An 18972-nucleotide genomic window follows, 5' to 3' on the forward strand; every position below is an offset into this window, starting at 1 on the left:
AATGACTTGCCTAAAGTTGCTTTTAGCGCTGGGAACAGAATCATTGAGATAGAAGTCCCACTCCACCCTTTTAACTTAGAGATCTTGCAGTAACCAGTGTATCTTGCCTTTGTTAACATACTACACACTACTTTTCTGAGACATCATGTCCTTAATGCAGGGAGTAAAAAACCCATCCAGTTTAATTCTTTATGGTCAAAGTATTGTCCATAAGCAGAGATAAGCAATAGGTTTTGGATTCCTTTCTGTTTCAGGTATGCTTGCATACTTGGAAGGCAGTGCTAGGCACAGTCAGCAGGCAGTTCAAAGGAGAGGTCTGTGTTGCCCAGGAGGGTGAGGTTCCAGGGCAGGCAGAATATGGTCCTGCTGGGGGAGGAGCACAAGGAAGTCAGGCTGTGTTTGAGTAGGCAGGGGTTGCTATCCTAACACAGGAGTAAGCCCACTGCTGATGGACCTCGAGCTGCTTTTTCAAGGTTATGTCGTGCCCCAGCTGGGATGAGTTTGCCAGAGGAGTGTGGGGGTTCTGTCCCTCACCCTTCCACCACCTTCTCCCAGCAGCATCTTTCTTGCTCTGAGTGTTTCTTGTTTTGAGATAAAAGAGCAATTGTGAACCTTTGCAATCCTGCAGCTCTCCATCTGCATCCCTCAAGCCAGTTCTTTCAGGGATGCAGATTAGCACACACCCAAGGCATTGTGTTACATTGTCCCATTCAAGTAAGTGGCATAAAGCCATGTACCTGCACCTACACCCCGTTTTTGGAGTGCTTTGCTCTGCAGAGCATGCTAGTAAGGAATAATCCTTATGCACAGGGGAACGCCTGATGTTTACTTAGGAACAACTATCTCTGTCTGGGCCTCCTGGCTATGTTTGTGCTTGAGTGTCCTTATTGCCTGTGGAGACAGAATTTGAATGTTAGACAGACTCCCTTCTGCTTCTGGGTTCCCTACTTGCAGTGCCCACTAGCTTACTTCAGTGTAGAGCCAGGGTAAGAGTTAGCTCAAGCAAATTAGATAATCAGAGTTTAATGTGTCAGTACAGAACCAGCTATTTTGTCTTACTTGCAACAACTCTGGGTCTACAATACTATTGGCAAAATTATCATATTATGCATTATCTCTCTGAGGGTTAGAAGGACTTGGCTGCTTCTACCCTGGAGAAATTAATGATGGCTAAAGGCAGTAATCAATATAAAGACTCTGCAGTGTCTGGCCCAGATGATGTCAAAATGGTTGTCTTTAGCCTCAGTGCTTTATAAGCTTGTGCAGTGTAAGAAATGGAAATGTATTATGTGTCTTCTGCTGTCTCATCCTGAAAAATATGAGTGCCTGGCATGTCTCAAAATGGGTCCTATTGTAGACAGGGAAAGAAGGAGAGAGCAAGCAAGGACAGAAAAATGATACCTAGTTGGACAAGCTTTTGTCATGGTCTGTGACTTAGGCGTATTCAAGATGCAAATAGCAGCCATTTTCCTTCCATGGCACAGTACTTTCATCCTGGGTGAAGAATTGAAGAAAACTGCCAACCCCAGCAGTTTTTCCCTCTCACAGGTAAAAAATGGTTTTCATAGGGATATCGAGGGGATGGGAAAAAACCCTTAACATATTTATCTAAGTGGACATGAGAATGCGTTTGCTCAAGCTATAGGCTGTATCCATATATGCAGTGGATCCCTGAGGGACATTTGTAGCTTACTTGTTAGTGAGAGGCAGTGGGGCTGTGCAGAACTTGCCGATGATGGATGACTCATCCTTCCTCCAAAATCGATCCCTGGGGAGATACTTCAGTGTCACATTGCTTATCTGGCAGAAAGGAGCCCTGTGGGCCAGAAGCCGTTTGCCTATCTTCTGCTGCTTATGTCTGCAAGGCAGAGTGAGAGTTGTGAGGCAGAGTTTTTAATGAAACTGTAGGTACAGTCCATAAGGACAGTTGAATTTAGATTTGTTGAAATGCTGGAGGAACCCCGGGATATTAATGTGAATCTCCCACATAACAGATGAGTCTTCTCACTCATTTTGTTAAAATCAAGGCATTGAATGAAAATCTGGGACCTAATATGTTTTTTTTTTGTCCATCTTTCCTTGTTTCATCTCTGTGGTCAGGAACATTTATATGAAAACATCCTTTCTTCTATCACACAATTACAGCAGCTCTTCCTGCTATTATTTATAAATTGCAACACTGCCCAGATTGCTATAGAGAGGTTAGTGGTAGATACAATCAGCATCTGTGAAATCACGAATGGCATGGATAGGGATTGATTGTTCAGCATCTCTTCCAGCACAAGAACTGGAGGTCATCAAAGGAAGCTAACAGGTGGCAGGCTTAAAACTGCACACTGGCAGGCACATTGCACAAGGTACCATTCCATTCAAGCCATAAAAATCCTTACTGCAGGATGTTACAGATGCTAAAAAGCTTCATGAGTTCAAGGGAGGGGGGGCCAGGTTCATGGAAGATAGTCATCGGGAGTTATTAAAGACAAAGATTTCACCATTGCCTCAGAAAGTCCCTGAGATATAGTTACTTAGGCATTGGGAAAATACTTGGGGGAAGTATTGCTACATGTTTACATTGCTTTTTTGTACTCTTCTCGGGGCATTTGATTTTGATCGTGTTGATGGTAGTATGCTTAGATAGAGGGACCTTTGTCTGTCTCTATGGTCTTCTTATGAACTGAGAAATACCAGATGTGGAGTAAGCAGCTAATGATCAGAGCCAAGTGGCAGACCTTGTGCTACAAAGCAGCACTACCCAGCTGTTTTACCTAGGTGGGCTGCCACCCTAATGGAGTGCATCCAATGGGCCTTCTTACGTCTGTTCTATGGGGCACCTCTAGGAGCGTAGTGTTACACAAGAACACTGGTTTCCCTGTGCTTGTAAAGAATATGTGTGTAGCTGACTCAGCGCAATCCCAGAAGTGCCTGACTGACTTTGCCTGTTTAGGAATGTGATAGTAGGGAAAGGAAAAAAGTGAGAAAAGGGTCTGGAACAGACTAGTTCTGCTAGCCAAAGTTGCTCCAGGGAGCAGGCCAAGGGCTGGACTCAGAGTCCTCCTAGACCAGTGGAGCCAACCCAAATCACAGCAACCAGTCCTTCCTTAGACTGCACTGGTAGATCTTGGACAATATACATGTCTGTGTCTGGCTTGAAGCTGCCAAAAATAGGACACATCATCAAATTGTCACTATAAATGTGAATAACAAACAGTGAATGGAAAACAAACTGAGGAGAAGCTGTCTCTCTGATGCATATTTTCCATAGGCAGGATCCAGCCCCACTCTAGGACAGAGGAGCATAATAATGTTAAGTGGGTTGATTATATTTACTCCTGGGATTAATATTTGGTCTAAAACCTACCAAGTCTTTGGAGGTAGGACTGGCTAACTGAACAGACCTTCAGAAGTATGTTTTCTTGGGTGTTGGTTAGGACACTGTGTTACACCATGTGATGTGTGAGGAATGGTATTACAGCTGGGAAGTATGCTGTGTAATGAGCTCCTTGCTCTGTCAGCCCCACAGCAGCCGTGGAGCCTGGGAATCTGTCTCCTGTGGGACTACGAACAGCAGGTGTGGGGTAGCAGCATCCCAGGGAGTGAGATCAGAATTTGTGTTGGGGAGAGGAGAGAATGGCGGTGAGGCAGGGGACAACTGTGCAAGTCACTGGCAGAAGGTATGAGACTAGGGGAATGCTTCCAAGTTCCTGTGCAGTTTCTGGGATCTGCAGGCTGAAATGCAAGTCAAATCAGCTGAAATGATAAGTCAGTGATTAATCAGTGCCTAAACCACAATGTGAGAAGTTATGTTTGGATACCTGTTTGATGCTGTGAGCTTGACTGCACTCAGTGATTTGACCTCACCTGGAGGGGGAGTTTCTTTGCTCTTAGCTATAATGTGAATTAAAAGGGTTGTCTCAATGTACAGTCAAATCGGTAGTCTTATTGCTGTAAGTTTTTCAATTTAGCCTTTTACTGTTTTGCTTAAGTGAAACGGATAGAGCTGCTGTCCTCCTAGGCTAAGAGTGTCTTCTGGATAGGTTACTCTGCTTTAACTCTGCTGTCATGCTAGAACTTGCTGGTAGAGTAAAGCCTTGGAATTGCCTGCCTGTCTCACTTCCCCAGGCAACCTTTCTCTCCAAAGCTCATATGCCTCCTGCTGGATATGCACTGAACACCATGTGTCTGACAACAGGAAAAGGAAGTGCTGCATGTCCATCTGAGCAAATCATTGGTCCTGACTTGATCTCTGTGTTACTGTTTCCTCCCTTATGCATCTTTGGAAAAGGCAGATTTGGCATCCAAGTTTCCAGGACTGCTAGGACATGCCTTTGCCTTGGGGAGGGGTTAGATAGATTAGCTCCATCAGGCTATAGTGTAAACTCCACATTGCAATGCTAGGCTGGAAATCCACGATGCAGCAGCTGGCAATGGTGGGAGAGCACTCTGGAGCAGGCCTCCCCTTCCCCAAATTTCACCCCTACCTCCTAGTGCTGAGGACTAAACAAGTGCAGTTCCAAGCTTCAGGCCACAATCTTTTGTCTTAGAAGTAAGGACTGTGTGGGAGCCAGTGCTAGAGCCCTAGTTATCCTGTGAGAGCTGGCTGGAGTCCTTAGCAGATGTTCCACCTGCTTTTCTGAAGCAGCCAGCAGTGTATACTAGCTGCAAGTCTGCATTGCAGCTCCTGAGCCACAGCAGCAGGCAGGAAGATGTAGGAAGAAGTCTTCTGGGGAACTTTTCTGTGGTAGGGAGATCCCCAGTTATGCAAGAGCTAGTGGAACAGCACACTGGGTCTGGTCCTTTAATTGGTTTAATATGGTTTGGAAGAGAGTGGTGGTTTCAAGGGAGATCTGACAGTCCACATATGTGGTCTTGTTCCCTTGCCTAATGGACTTTTTTTCTCCTACAATGGGAGCCTGGGAGTTTTGCTGAGTTACTGCAAGGGCAGCAAGCCACTGGACACTACCCTACTTGAGCAGGGGGATGGACTAGATGATCTCCACAGGTCTCTTCTAACCTCAACCATTCTGTGGTTTTGTAATATACTTCTGACTGAGCAGAGATACAGTTGTCTCCTCTTTGCAACGGCTGTCCTAACGGGCACAGAGAGAAATATACGAGTCACCAAGTCTGTCAGTCTGGAACCTCTCACAGATGGGAGCTTGCTGTAGCCATCCAAATTTTGGCAAAGTAGTGTTAATAACTATCTGACAGTGACTGCAATTTGAACTGGCACCAGGCAAGGATATGGTATGGAAAAGAAACCATTTTAACCACAAAAAGGTATGCAAACTTGGGTATCCGGAGTATACCCTCTGCTCTGTGTGCTCTTGGAAGAGATGGACCTAGCCAAGGTTACTGAGTAATAGCAGCACATGCCTGATTATGGCATTTTAGGTCAACTCAGACCTAAAGAGGTCTGAAGGACTCAAGAAGAAATGTGGTTTGCCACACAGTGATTGCATTAAGGGCAGTATGTTACCATAGTGCCTTTCCTGGACTGGGATACCAACACCCTCACAGATGGAGCTGGGAAGACCAGGCCAGAAACATGCACTGTCACTCACATAGTAATCTTCGCAGTGTCCTTGGTGCTGTTGCTGCAGAAAGTGATCTCAATGTTCGTGACTATTTTTCTTCTCTTCTGCAAGTGGAACTCAACCAGGCTGTGATGGACTGAGCAAAAGGCAAAGGAGACAGGAGTGAGAGCAAATGCTGCAGGCTGGACCAATCCTGCCAAAGGAAGGCCTCCCGCATTCACTCTTTGATCTCACAAGCACAGAGAAGATTAAGCAGATGTAAGAAAGAAAGGATATAGTCTCTATAATGAGAGAGACTGTTGGCAACTCTGCATAGTCCAGTGTAAACAGACAGACATTTTCATTATCCTTACTTCTGTCCTGAAGCCATGAGGCTGTGTTAACTGAAGGCTATGCCCATACTAATAAACTCATTAGAAAGGGCTTTATAGGGGAGATGTGCAGGGTTATTGCTCTTCAGTGGTGTTTCTCAGAGCATCTGGTCTGGTTTTCATGGGGATGGTAGGTTGCGACAACCTTGCTTTACCAGAGAATCTGTCTCATTTAACCGATCCCCTTCCAACTTGTTTTTTCACTTTGCTGCTTACCACAGAATGGGGCAGAGGGACTGGTCATTAAATAAACTTTCACTTCCTTGGGCAGCTTTCTCATGTTGACACCTGCCTGCTCCAGCAGACCTGTAGATGTAAATAAAAAGCCAGTTTAGGTGAAGCATCAGACATGAGTGATCTGGAACAGAAACAAAATTGGCCTGGTTCACTTCACCTACTCTACTGGCTTGGAGGATAGACCCTTTCTTTATACCAGTGGAAATGAGAGCAAACACAAATTTGCAGTGCCAATTTGACATGTTAACACCCTTTCCACCTGCTTTGTACTTTTGCTCAGGTACTCTGAGCTGCTTTGTTTTATCTTGCTGTTAATGAATTGTGGTATCATTTGCACCTGTGCAAAATGAGTGAGACTTAAAAACTACCAAGTCAGGAAACTGAATACAGACATAAATGACAACCTAAGTAAAAGGTGCTGGGAAATAGGATTTCTGAATCAACTAAGAGAGCCACAGTGTGAGGCCTGCACCACAGACAAACGGACCGTTTGACTTTGGAGAAGTGGGGAACAGGAGGTTGAACTGGGAGCACCTGTACCAAACAAGGCCTCTCCTTATATTCCTCTGATGCCAAACTCCAAACAGTAGCATGAGAGCACACTTCCAGGTTTTTAGTACAGCCCAGTTTTGGAAGCCTAAAAGGAGATACTGCCTTTTCCAAATGCAAGGATACAGCCATTTTGGGGGGTGTCATGGCAGGAGCTTTGTGAGAATGAAGTGAGATAGCAAAAGTGAGTAGTTTGCAGAAGAATGGGAATTAAGGCTTGGGCTAAAAATTCTAGTTGATTCTCTAAAAAAGACAACTTTTTTGAGTTAGGTTGGTGATTCTGGAGACTTTCTTTCAACTTATTTCTGGACCTATGAAATGTTTAAAGATGAGAAATATTCAAGGCATTGGTGTTCTACCTCTGGCAGTACATGAGCTTTTAGGGCTTCTCTATGGAAACCTGAAAACTGAAATTTCTCATCATTCTCAAAGAGATGCTAACCAAATCTTCCTCTAAGAAATCTGAACCGTGTGCCATGCTCTGCACTGAGACCTTTTCAGCAATGGATTATCCCCTGTCCCATGAAGAGCTAATGCTGGGACCATACCTATTCGAGGACAGGAGACTACAAAGGGATCCACACAATCCAGGCAGTGTCCGTTTAGAAATTCTTGATGACTTGTGCAGGGGAATGCCACAACAGGACAGGAATGTTTCAAGGCACTGACATAGAGATGTACTGCCCTCATGTGATCACAGATCAGATACTTGTAGCCTATAAGAAAAAATTTATTCAGGGAAAATCAGCCATGAGCAGACTGCTTTAGTCTTTCTGAACGTTTCTAAGGAACTTATAGTCAAGAAACACTACTACTGATTCTGCAGCAACTTCCTCATCAAATACTTTGCAGAGTACCTCTGTGATTAAAAGCCTATATCCCTCTGCATGGGAAGTCACAAAGGAATTTGGAAATGCACCTCCTACACTAGAAGAGTGCCCTAGAATAGGGGAGCCACAGGGCTGCCTCGTCTCTGTCAGCATGCCGTCAATAAGGCCCCAGGCTCCCTGTGAGACAGTAGGATAGCCCTGACTCTCACTTGCACTGTGACCCGGCTGTGGAACGCAACGTGACCTAGGTGTCCCCTGTCATCTGACCGTCAGTGGAAATGGCTCATCCAGAATGTATTTGAGTATTTAGCCATACTATTTACTGTGTAAAATTCTGCTCTCTAGAAGGAAAAGGCAATAATTATATAAGCTGGCTCTCTGAGTACAGACACAGCTTGCAGCATTAAAACAAAAGTGAGCTTTTGCTGGTAGTATCTGACAACCCTTCTGACAAAAAAATGTTTTCCTTGTTATTATAACTCTACCAATGCTAGGTTTTTGGCTCATACAGAAGTGTCACCAAAATCACATCTCTTGCCAGCAGTACTGCTAAGAGACTTGACTTGTATGTGCTTTTTGTTCCAGATGCCTGATGTACTTCTGTGAGATGTGAGCCATGAAGCTCTTCTGCCATGTGTCTTTACAAATACACTGTCCTGTTTTGATGCCTGGCCTGGCTGTAGTGGGAGCTGGTTGTTAAACAGCATTTTCACAGGCTGCTAAGTGGCCATGAAAGCCCTTCATTTGGCCACAGAGTGTTCTCACCTGCAGAGATGAATCGGGGGCATCCTGGCTGATCTTTGCCTCCATTGATGAAATAATCGATGTGGCCTACAGGTATCCGAATCCCAAAATCTGAAAGGAGGTAAAATTCTGCTTTATTCTTATTCCTGATGCTTCTGTTGCCTCAGGCTGTACTCTACATGCTTTTCACAGGCCCCAGTAATTGGGTTGAATATTAGCAGTGCCAGACCCAGCCAACCCTCCATGACCTGTTTTTTTAACATAGCAAGGACAGATTTCCTGTTCCTTCCTACATGTCTGCATTGTGCAGATAGTGCCATCTCTGAGCTCTGCTGCATGGAGCAGAAAGTGCCCACAGGTCTTCTGCTCCTGGCCCTGCCATCAAAATGACTGGTAGCTTTGACTAAATCACCGTGTCTGTGACTCAGTTTCCCTATTCTGTAAAATGAAAACACAACTGACTACAACCCTAATGGGGAATTATGAGGTATGATTGAGAGTTATGTTGATAGAGAGTTTTGTGCTCTCCAGGTGAAAGTGTGACTGAAAGGCTATTCTTCAGATGTGTTCTACCTACACAGACCCTAAGTGCTTTAGAAAAGTTACTCTGTTGCTGCACAAGCTGTGGGTTTGACTCTGTTATTCTCTCCATGGGCACTCCCCGTGGCACCTCTCTGACATCAGGTGGGAAAAAGCAAAGAGAGAATGAGTATGTAAATTCCTTCCAGGTGGTTAATAGCTACACCAGTAGAACTAGCAGAAAATTCCTCTGGTGTAGCAGGATTAAGGAAGAAATATTTCCTGGAAGATTGCCCTGCGTCTACAGCAGGGAAGAAGTTTCCATTTGTGCTGCTGTGAAGTGCTTTGGGGTATAGATAGCTGCCTGATTTAATCTCTTCTAATTAAAGCCTAGCTAATTAAGAGACATCTTCAGAGTTGACCTGAACTCAGTCATCTTGCCTAAAGAGGACAATGACCTACATGGTCCTTAGCAACAATGATGGCAGAAGGAACAGAAGCACAGTCTGAGAGGGATAGAAACCAGCCTACTGTCAGTATCGGTATGAATGGCTTCCACAAAAAGGGCATCCCCAGGATCCAAGCGTTCCTCAGGGCTGGCTCTGGTGTACTTAGGGCCTGCAGGATCCAGGCCTGTAACAAATCAAACAACCGTCTCAACCAATGCTCCTCTGATCCTTTCTTTCTTATATCTGGACTGATTATTTTATCCAAACATTTAAAAAGTTGCTAGACAGAAGTGGCAAGTTATTCTCACATATTGCCCCAATTATGCTCCAAAACGCTTTCTGTCCCCACAGAGTTCTACTACAGCCTCCTTCCCTTGTCCTCTACTATTCCCAGGCATCCATCCTTATGTAGCAGTTCTGTACCAAGCAACCTATGAAACCTCAAATTTGCCATGATTAAGCTTCAAACAGATCTGACAGAAGTGAATGTAGAGTGTCTTTTGGACTTGCAGTGAAAGAGATCCAGTCACACTTGTAACACCTTCTCTATTTGTACTGTTATCTCTATTAACACTAAAGTCTGAGAAACGTCACTGAAGACCATGAGTAAGATAATGCAGTCAGCATCCAAGGCATTAACCAATCTAAATATTAAAAAAGTTTGATACTTATCAAACATCCTTAAAACAAAGGGGCTTCTGAGGCCTCTCCTCCTAAATAAAATCTTGTTCTCAAGCAACCATCTGCATTTTTGCCTCAAACTTGCTCSTAGAGCATATTCTGGGCAGTCAAGGGCATAAAGAAAATTTTCCTTGGCAGTAATAARGAACAGGTTAAAGATAATTTTCTTACTCTAACAGAGGTTTGTCCTGTTGACTTTGCCCAGAAAAATCATCTCACAAGACTTTTTTCTCTCCCCAGGCAAGAACAATAGTTTAAGAAGCAGCTCGGCTTTGCATACTGCTTAGCCTCAGAGCTGGCCATTTTCACTACCTTGGACTCAGTCCCATCAGTACCAACAAAATACAAAATGATGTGTGAAGGGGAGGCAGGAGGAGAAGGAAGAAAAAAAGAAGTATTTCTGATTCCTTCTAAACTTCTCAAACTAAAAACTAATAAAAAGAGAAGTGATCAGAAGAAGAATTTACTGCTTTTTTTCTTTTCTTCCATGTTCTCTTATCTTTACACATATGAAAAAACCTGCCTGCTTCTACAGATCAAGTTTAAACTAAGCATTTTATGAGAGACTGAAATGCTGTTCAATATARCTTGAAGTTATTCCTGAGGATGGTGGAACATTTAAGACAAACAGCAATTAGTTCTAGCACCACAGCTGCAATTCAAGCACTTTTGTATCTTCCGTTCTCTATGTCTACCTCCTCCAAGCACAAGCTGCATGAACTTCATTGAGATCTACATTCTCAGAAGCTTAGAAAACAATTCATTGAAGCCTGAACTCTCTCTATGCAGCTGCATTCCCTCAGGGTTTGTCATTTCCTCTGCAAGAACTGAAAGAAATTGGTCTTCAGCAATTTTGTGTATGGGCTATCCATTCCAATTCCTATTCCATCTGCCTTCCTGCAAAAGGAGATATCCACAGGAAGAAGCTTGGGTTAAAGATGCTCACTTCATAAAAATAGTGTCTGTGCTCTGAGCTCCAAGACATTCATTCTTTTTTTTTTTTTTTTTTTTTTTTTTTTTGAAAACAGGTTGCCCAGGGAGGTTGTGGAGTCTCCTTCTCTGGAGATCTTCAAGGCCTGCCTGGATGCAACCCTGTCTAAAATACTTAAGGAAGTTAGGAAGTTACAGCTCTGGGATCACATAGCTCTATATGTGTGTTTGTGAGTGGATGTGTGTGTGTGTTGGAGGGGGGAGAAGGCAGGGGATAAGATCAGACAGCTATCCTGGGTCTGATTCCGCCTTTCTTAAGCTCCAAAGTCTGAACTGCAGCCTGCAAYGTCCAGTGTATCTTTGAAATCATAAGGCAATCTGGACTGTGGAAMAGGATTGTCTTGTGGCAGAGCTGAAAAAGAAGGGAATAAATGAACCTATAGAGTTTTTATTTTATGTAGAAAACATAAAGAGGAAGAGTCTCTGACTCTGAGGTTAATTACCCTGTTTTCCTTTGGAAGAGTCTGCTTCTGCTCATCTGAAGATGTTGCTGATGACAAAATGCTGGTGTAGGAGTGTGATTGTCCAAAGCCCATACTAAAACAAGTACTTTCATTCACAGCTTAAAAAAAAAGTCTGAAATTCATCTCCTGGTAAGAAATGCCTTTTTTTTTTTTTTCCCCATGCATTGTGGGTAGCTGTGACATGTGAAGGCCAAGCCAATGTTTCTGTGTTCTGCCCTGCTGATTGTGCTGTGAGACCCTTGCTGAGAGTACCTCTGTGAGGCAGCTCAGCAGACTGGGAACTGTGTTCAGTCTTTTGGTGCTTTTGGTGGCATTTGACTGTCCATCCAGATGACTCACATCCCTGGRGATCCCTGGAATTTGACAAGGCCCTCAGCACCTGATCTGACTTGGAAGTGAGGGGTTGGACTAAAGACCTCACAAGGTCCCTTCCTACCCAAAACATTCTGTGTGTCTATGCATGTCCCAAGCCTAAAGGCAGGCAGGGCCCTGAGGGCACCYGAAAGCACTAAATGCCATGATCAGCCTGTATCCATGTTTCTCTGTAATCACTCAACTGCAGCCTCTTCCTCACACTCAGTGYGAGGCTGTCTACGATTATGATCAGCTCTAATATGGTACAATGGGGTGGSCTTGGACAAGTTGTCTGTGAAAATTGCCAAGTTGTGAGGAAGAGCAGCAAGAAGCCTCACTGGCACCCTGYCCCCTCCCCCACTGTCTCAGGCTCTTGCCCTTAGCCCCCACCTAAGCTGTGTTGGAAGGATGCCATGCCCAAACCTGTGCCTTCCTGAKCCTGCCTTTGGCTTTCTGACCTACTTCCTGCTTGAGCTTGGACTTATCACTACAGATCAGCCTGGTGATCACWGCACTGTGGCTGACCTTGGTTCTTGTCACCAGACTTGCTCTGCTCTTCCTGCCCAGATACAGCAGGACCACGTCCCTTGCCAGTGAGGCCACTACCCTGCTTGCCTTGCTGTCACCTTTGTTTTCCAGCTCATCTTTCCTTGAAGAGCAGCCAACTCTTGCTGCTCTCCACAATTATATGCATTGTGAACTTTAATTTTAGGAACCACAGCYGTACATGCTAAAAGGTGGAAGCAAGGCCTGTGGATGTTGTGGGGTTTCAGTAGTCACCAGGGCTAKCTAGACTTTGCAGCCTAGTACTCTTCTAAGCTGGCACCATTTTTCAGGGTGAAGCAGAGGCAGAGGCAGAAGGACTCTTTTGCAAACATGTGCATTCTTTTGGYAATAGATGGGGGACTAATGGCAGCTGCAAAGACATTGCCAGGCTCTTCTGAAGCCAAGAAGAAACCCATAAGCGTGGGCCTAATGAGCCTTTATGCAGTTATAGGATGACTGTGGATAACCCCCTTCCCTGCTCTTTCCTTCTCTCCCTTGAACAGCAGGTGAGAACTCAAGACCCAGTTTTACGATACCTGTTATCCGTCCCAGCTGACCACCATGGAAGTGCCCCACCAGACCCCCAACATGTGCACCGAGGCTCACCCCAATAATGTGGATGGATGTCCCTGAGGCTCCCAGGGCCTGTAGATTGATGATAATATGATTTAGTGTTTCTGTAGTAGAATGTTGAAATAGTTTGTCCCAGCTCACCCAGCAGTTCCATAACTCTTTAAAGGATTGCTCTCAGTGTAAATAGTGGAGAACCAGAGAGARGTGGAAATGATGGATATTGCCCTCACCATATTTCAGAGTGCTTCTTGGTGTCCAGGCAAAACCAACCCTAACCAGGCCTGTCAGATGCTGCTGTTCATAACCACATGGCCTGTTGCTCCTCTCACCACAGCTTGTTTTAGACTGAAGTTGCTCCTCTCTCAGTTGAGTTATACATCTTCTCCATGTGAATAATCTCTTCCTCAGTAAACCAAATGAAGATTGCTTTCTTTCATTTTTATATCACCATCATACCCATACCCTGATTAWAATTTTAAGTTTGTATTTTCAGAGATTAAGTATTTATCCATGGGCTGAACTGTCAGGTAAAGCATAGCCACTTAGTCATGATGTGAGATGACACCATCCAAACGAATTCAGCTGGCTGCAGGCTGTTTTGTGCGATGCAGTACTATACCATGAGAGAGGATGCTGTGCAACAGGAGCCAAAGTCTGRCCCACTTTGATATCCCAGGACTTTGCAGTGTTTGTTGTTGTTGTTTTCCAYGAGAGTATAAGGGTGAGATGATAAATGATACCTCTGACATATGTAAGGCTACATCTTGGAGCAGTACTGAGGCTTATGAGAAGCACAATRTGGTGCTCTGATGTAGTGTAGTGGRAGAGGCTGGGCAGAGAAAGGCCTTAAATAGCTAGCTAGAGCTCAACACAGCCACGGAACGGATGGTGGAGATTGAATATCAACTCAGTCATTTGTTCACTGAGTGACTGAGCAGTAATGTGGGGTGACAGTCCCCTTATACTCTCCTCYTCTTCCTTCAAATGACACAGCTGCTCCAAGATATGGATAGCTACTTTCTATCCACAGTTCTGGATAGAAATGTGTGCCTGTGCACAATGTGGTGCATACCRAGGAACTCCCATACTGTGTAGCCTTGGTCTGCAGTGCAAATGTCACGGAAAGAATTTACATATGACKGGTAAATACAAAGATGCGTACTCCTCCTAGTGTGTTGTTCAGCTGCGCTTTACATGAGCAAACTGGGACACACATAGGGTTTTCCTGTCACTGGMAAGTATATCTGAAGCTCCAAAGCAAATATAAAATAGCTTCAAACATCACCCCATCCAGCTCCCTGGACAAAATTTCTTGGAAGAGGAGGAAGAAGATCTGTCCAGTTAAGCATAGACCTGCAATAACCCAAGACATCCTGMAGGTTTGTCCTAGGCTTGTAGAGGTAGTTCACAACTGGAATGTGTTTCCAGGAAAAAGTCAAAACTCAAGAGGAAGAAGAACAGTGGCACACTCAAGCCTGGCTGAGAAAGAAAGGAAAAGAAACCTCTTTAGGTCTGGAATAAAGAGTCTGCTTGACCAGCTCCTGGGGACAGTATGTTGGCAGCAGCTCTTTGGATTGTTTGCCTGAATGATGTTCTCTGGCCATGTTCCCTCACCACTGGAAATGCATAGCAGCTTACCAKCAGCTTGCTGATGAAGTGTGAGATGGAGAGGGCCAGCTGTGTGACATTTTCCACTGCAGAGGGATAGGTTCCTGTAGACCCATAAACCCAGTCCACTGCAATCACATTTGCATGGCTTGCGTGCAGTATGGCATGGACGAGCCCTTCAATCCAGGATGGTTTGGTACCCAAAGCCCTGCCAAGTCATCAGAAACAAGTTTGTTAGGCATCTTCCAAAGCAGGGCATGTGCCAATGTGTTGTTCACTGGTGCTGGAGCTTCACATGTCTGAGAGGGGGTTTCCAGATTGTTTGTGAAAGTTTTYTCTGTTTCCAGACAGCCACACCTGGCATTTCTTTGCAGCAGTCTAATAACAAACTCTTTCCAGCACTGCCTGATTCAGAAAGGAACTAGATATTTTAATGAGTGAGAATAACATTTGCAGGGCGCAAACTGAAATCTTGGTCTTTCTATGGTGCTTCAGTTGGCCACCACAGAGTTAGTTTGAGGAAAGTGAATTGACTAGAGACACCTGAGTCCTGTTCTGTAATCAACTGGCAGGAAGTCGTTGGTCAAATCACCTAGTGTCTCACTGCTACATTTCCTCCTCTGCAGAAGATTAAAAAATATCTATATTCTTATAGAATACCAGGAAAATCAAGGAAGCTGTATCCTGCCCATTTTCCCAACATCACCTGGTGTGTGTTTGTGTGGGGGTGCTATGTCAAATGAGGGGAACAGCTGTTTTTCTAAAAAGCTCCTGTAATACTTTAGGTGGTTTCATCATGGTTTTCTATGCACTTTCCACTTGGACTTTTGCACGTCAAAACAAACAATGTTGTAGGTTCACAAGCTGGCGGGAAAGTGGCACCGTAGAATAAGCTTGCAAAATGGTGATAGCGTAAAAAAAAAACGTTGCTCAAATCTGTACATTTTCAAGATTAGAAGTCACAGGACTGACTAATCCAGGGTATTGATGAGTCAGGACCTGAGCTGCAAGAAGACAATTGAAAGGGAATAAAATCTTGAAGAAAAGATTTATTAAATAAAAAGGGAAGAAGAGAGGAAAGAAATTGAAAGAAAGAAAATAATTTTCTACATTTTGTTTTAGGCTCAGAAAATGTGAAACACACACTACTTAGACAGTTGCTCACATGTTGGAATGAGAATCGTTAGCAGCATTTTCCATGCTTCTGCCCCTCACCSACCAGCACTCTCCCAGAAAACTCCCAGGTACTGTTCAGGAGCTGGAGCACTCGGGACACTGTTCTTAGCAGGCCCTTTGCCCTTTTTGGGGGAGACTAAGAGGGTCATGTGAACAGGGAGTTTCCATGCCAGCCCCTCTCAGTGCCTAGGAATGCCACAGGCAGTGCTTAATTTACTAGTGTAAATTTAGCCACAATGCTCTTCTTTCTCTCACCTGAAGCCATGGATTATGATCTTGGTTTCCAGGCTGCTGTTGAAACTGGAGTTCTTGATGCCATCGTCAGCAAAAATCAGCTCCCCGCAGCTGGGTCTGGAGGAGGTGAATAGAAGAAACTGGACCTTAAGTTTACTGCCTCGCAGGAAATTTGCTCTCTGGAAGTCAGTGCAGAGATGACCTGAGATTTGGTCTGTATTCCCTGCCATGAAAGGAAGCAAGAAGTATAACTAACTTGTCTGTGCAATGGGGGAAAAAGAAAAGGCCATTTTAATTCCCTGGGAAAATAAAGGTAGCAATTTGGGTTTGACTAATAAAGAGTAAMGGGACAGAACATAAATCAGTATCGGCCTATTCTGGAAAACGTATCTTGTCCAAAAAGTTGTTTCTATTCTTTGAGGGAATTCCAACTCTGACTGGGGAAAGTCAGTGTAGGTGTCATGATAGCCTTGAATTCTGGGAGTTGTTTTACTGAGAAGTGAATGACAATATGATTTTTTCTTTTCCAAATCAGCTGCATAGAACAGCAACTAAATACATTTATKAGCTGGCTAATATTCTTAAAAATAAATAAATAAATAAACAAAAGGATGGTTGCCAATAGGTAGTCATTGATTGAGGATATTTCTGTTTGCATTCTGCTGGGTTAACTAGAGGGTACAAGTCCAACTGACATTTGTGTCAAAATCCAGAAATAAAGATGAGAATGCTGCTGATAAAATGATTCAATGACAATCAGTCTACAGGATGAAAATAGTTTATGGGAAGAAAAAGGCAGCTATTGCAAGGCATTTTCATCTAGTTAGCAAACAAAATCATCACAGAATCACAGAATAGTTGGGGCTGGAAGGGGCCTCTGGAGATCATCTGATACAAATCATGTGCTCAAGCAGGGTCAGCAACAGCAGATTTCCCAGGACCATGTCCAGTTAGGTTTTAAATATCTCCAAGGATGGAGACTCCRCAACTTCTCTGGGCAACCCATTCCAATGGCCAACCACCCCCCCAGCAAAGTATTTTCTTATGTTTGAATGGAATTTCCTGTGTTTCAATTTGTGCCCATTGCTTCTTTTCTTGTCTGAGAAGAGTATAGCTCTGTCTCRTTTACATCTTCCCCTCAGATATGTATAAACTTTGATAAGATCMCCACTCTGAGCCTTCTCTTCCCCAGGCTAAACAGTCCCAGCTCTCTCAGCCTCTCCTCATGAGAGATGTTCCAGTCCGTTAATCATCTCTGTGGCCCTTTTCTGGACTTGCTCCAGTATGTACATGTATCTCTTGCATGGAGGAACACAGAACCGGACATAGTGCTCCATATGCGGTCTCACCAGTGCTGAGTAAAGGGGAAGGATCACCTCCCTTGACCTGCTGGCAACACTCTTCATATAGAGCAGGATACTACAAGGCTTCTTTGCCACAAGGGTGCAAACCTATAACTAATAYGAAACTGGACAAATTTAGGCTAGAAATCAAGCGAAGAAGTTTAGCAGTGTATACAGCTAGTGAATAGAATAGGTTGCCCACAGAAGAGCTGGATTCTCCACCTCATGTCACTTCAGGGTATGACTGGCTGCCATTTTTGAAGACTTACTGAAGGCAAAGTGTTGGGATTACTGAAGGACTAATGATGTGAAATTTATTAGCCTGTGATGAGCAGGATGTCAATTAATTGATTAAATGATCTCTTCTGGCCTAAAAAATATTGCTGTATGAACTGKCATAGCTGCATTCTGCTGAAATAACAATGCATGCCCCTTCCCTTTTCTGGAGTAGAGGAAGTAAAACAGCCTTGAATCTGCAGAAACAATAAAATGTGAAAAAAAAAATCAAGCAACCAGCTTCTTAGTTGCTGATTATTCCCACAAAAGATACTTTACCGTAGCTAGGCAAAACATGGCATAATAGTCAGCACAGAGAAGTGAGACTTAACCCTCAGATCTTCTCTGTGAGATGTGACAATCCCTTACTGCTGTCTGTTTTGGTCTTCTAGCATATTGAAGGGGAAGAAGAAAGAGATGTTCTCTGGGTTCAGTTCAGGAAAAGCGTAGCTCATGAGTCAACTTAACTGGAAAGGGCATGTTCAGTGAAAGCACATTGCATGCCAGAAATGGCGTAAAGGGATCATGAATGATGGGGATCATGAATGAAGGTAAGTCAGGAGGTCCACTACTGTGAAGCTGTAGGTGATGTGGAACCATAGTGATGATAAGAAACACAATTTTCATTGAAGATACAATTAAAGAAAGAAATGAAAGTGTAGCTTCTGTTTATTTTCTCTTGACTACTGCAGATTAGATTWATTCAGCATTCAAGGCAGACAATGCTAATGTAAGAAGTCAAGTAGTCCTTTTCCCATTTCCTCACTCTTTAGGATAATCTTGAATCATTTTTTTTTAAGTAAGTCAGGGGAACAAAATCACTGATGGAATCAAAGCATGGGACAAGAGAGAGCCATTCCTGCATAGCTCTGTCTGCTGGCRTCTAATTAGATTGTAGCAGGGACCTCTTGAAACACACGTTATTTGGGGAGAATTGAATTCAGAGCCTTCTATGTAAAACATTAAATTGCTTGAAGAGTAATCATGTCTTTCTTACCTGCTTGTGCTAAGCTGAGCAGCAAGATGACAGCAAGAACAATTAGAAGCCTTCTCTTCAGCTCCTCAACCATCTTCCTGTTAGTCCACAGCGCTAGAAGTACAAGGACTATACAAAGGAAAACAACTAGGRCAGGACTGTGGAGTTGCTTGATCAGCTTGGCTCTGTTAATGATCAACTGGGATGTGCTCTTTTGGGAAAAATAGGGTAGGGGCAATCACTTCTGCTGTTGATTGACCAAAGTCTGTTTCAGCACAGGGCTTCACTGATATGTTGGTTAAAAAAGATGCTGACACCCCTTTTCCTCTTCATTCTCTTTACCTGAGGCAGTTATCAGTTCATTAGCTAATGAATCCAGTTGCAGCAACTGACAGAGTTAGTGCTTTATCCTTGTCACCTAGTTCTTTCTGCTAAATTCTGAGTGGGGACACAGCTTAGTCATAAGGCTAAAATATGCCCATGACAGGAAGATCTGTAGCAGGGAACTGACTGGCCTT

The 18972-nt window shown here is 43.9% G+C and overlaps 1 protein-coding gene across 1 annotated transcript; it reads right to left on the reverse strand.

Annotated features, from left to right (window-relative positions):
* Window positions 1–281: 281 nt before the first annotated feature.
* Window positions 282–18548, reverse strand: PLA1A (phospholipase A1 member A). Its single transcript, XM_085324612.1, has 11 exons — window positions 18476–18548; window positions 15881–16082; window positions 14480–14657; window positions 12805–12913; window positions 9316–9417; window positions 8287–8394; window positions 7240–7407; window positions 6122–6211; window positions 5562–5670; window positions 1694–1858; window positions 282–366 (listed from the first exon to the last, which is right to left on the reverse strand). The coding sequence occupies exons 1-11, from the start codon at window positions 18546–18548 to the stop codon at window positions 282–284; spliced, it is 1389 nt and encodes a 462-aa protein (XP_085180738.1).
* Window positions 18549–18972: the final 424 nt, after the last annotated feature.

The sequence above is a fragment of the Rhea americana genome, unplaced genomic scaffold (genome assembly GCF_003343005.1).
Source record: "Rhea americana isolate MKP2758 unplaced genomic scaffold, rheAme1 scaffold_92, whole genome shotgun sequence".
Taxonomy (NCBI): Eukaryota; Metazoa; Chordata; class Aves; order Rheiformes; family Rheidae; genus Rhea; species Rhea americana.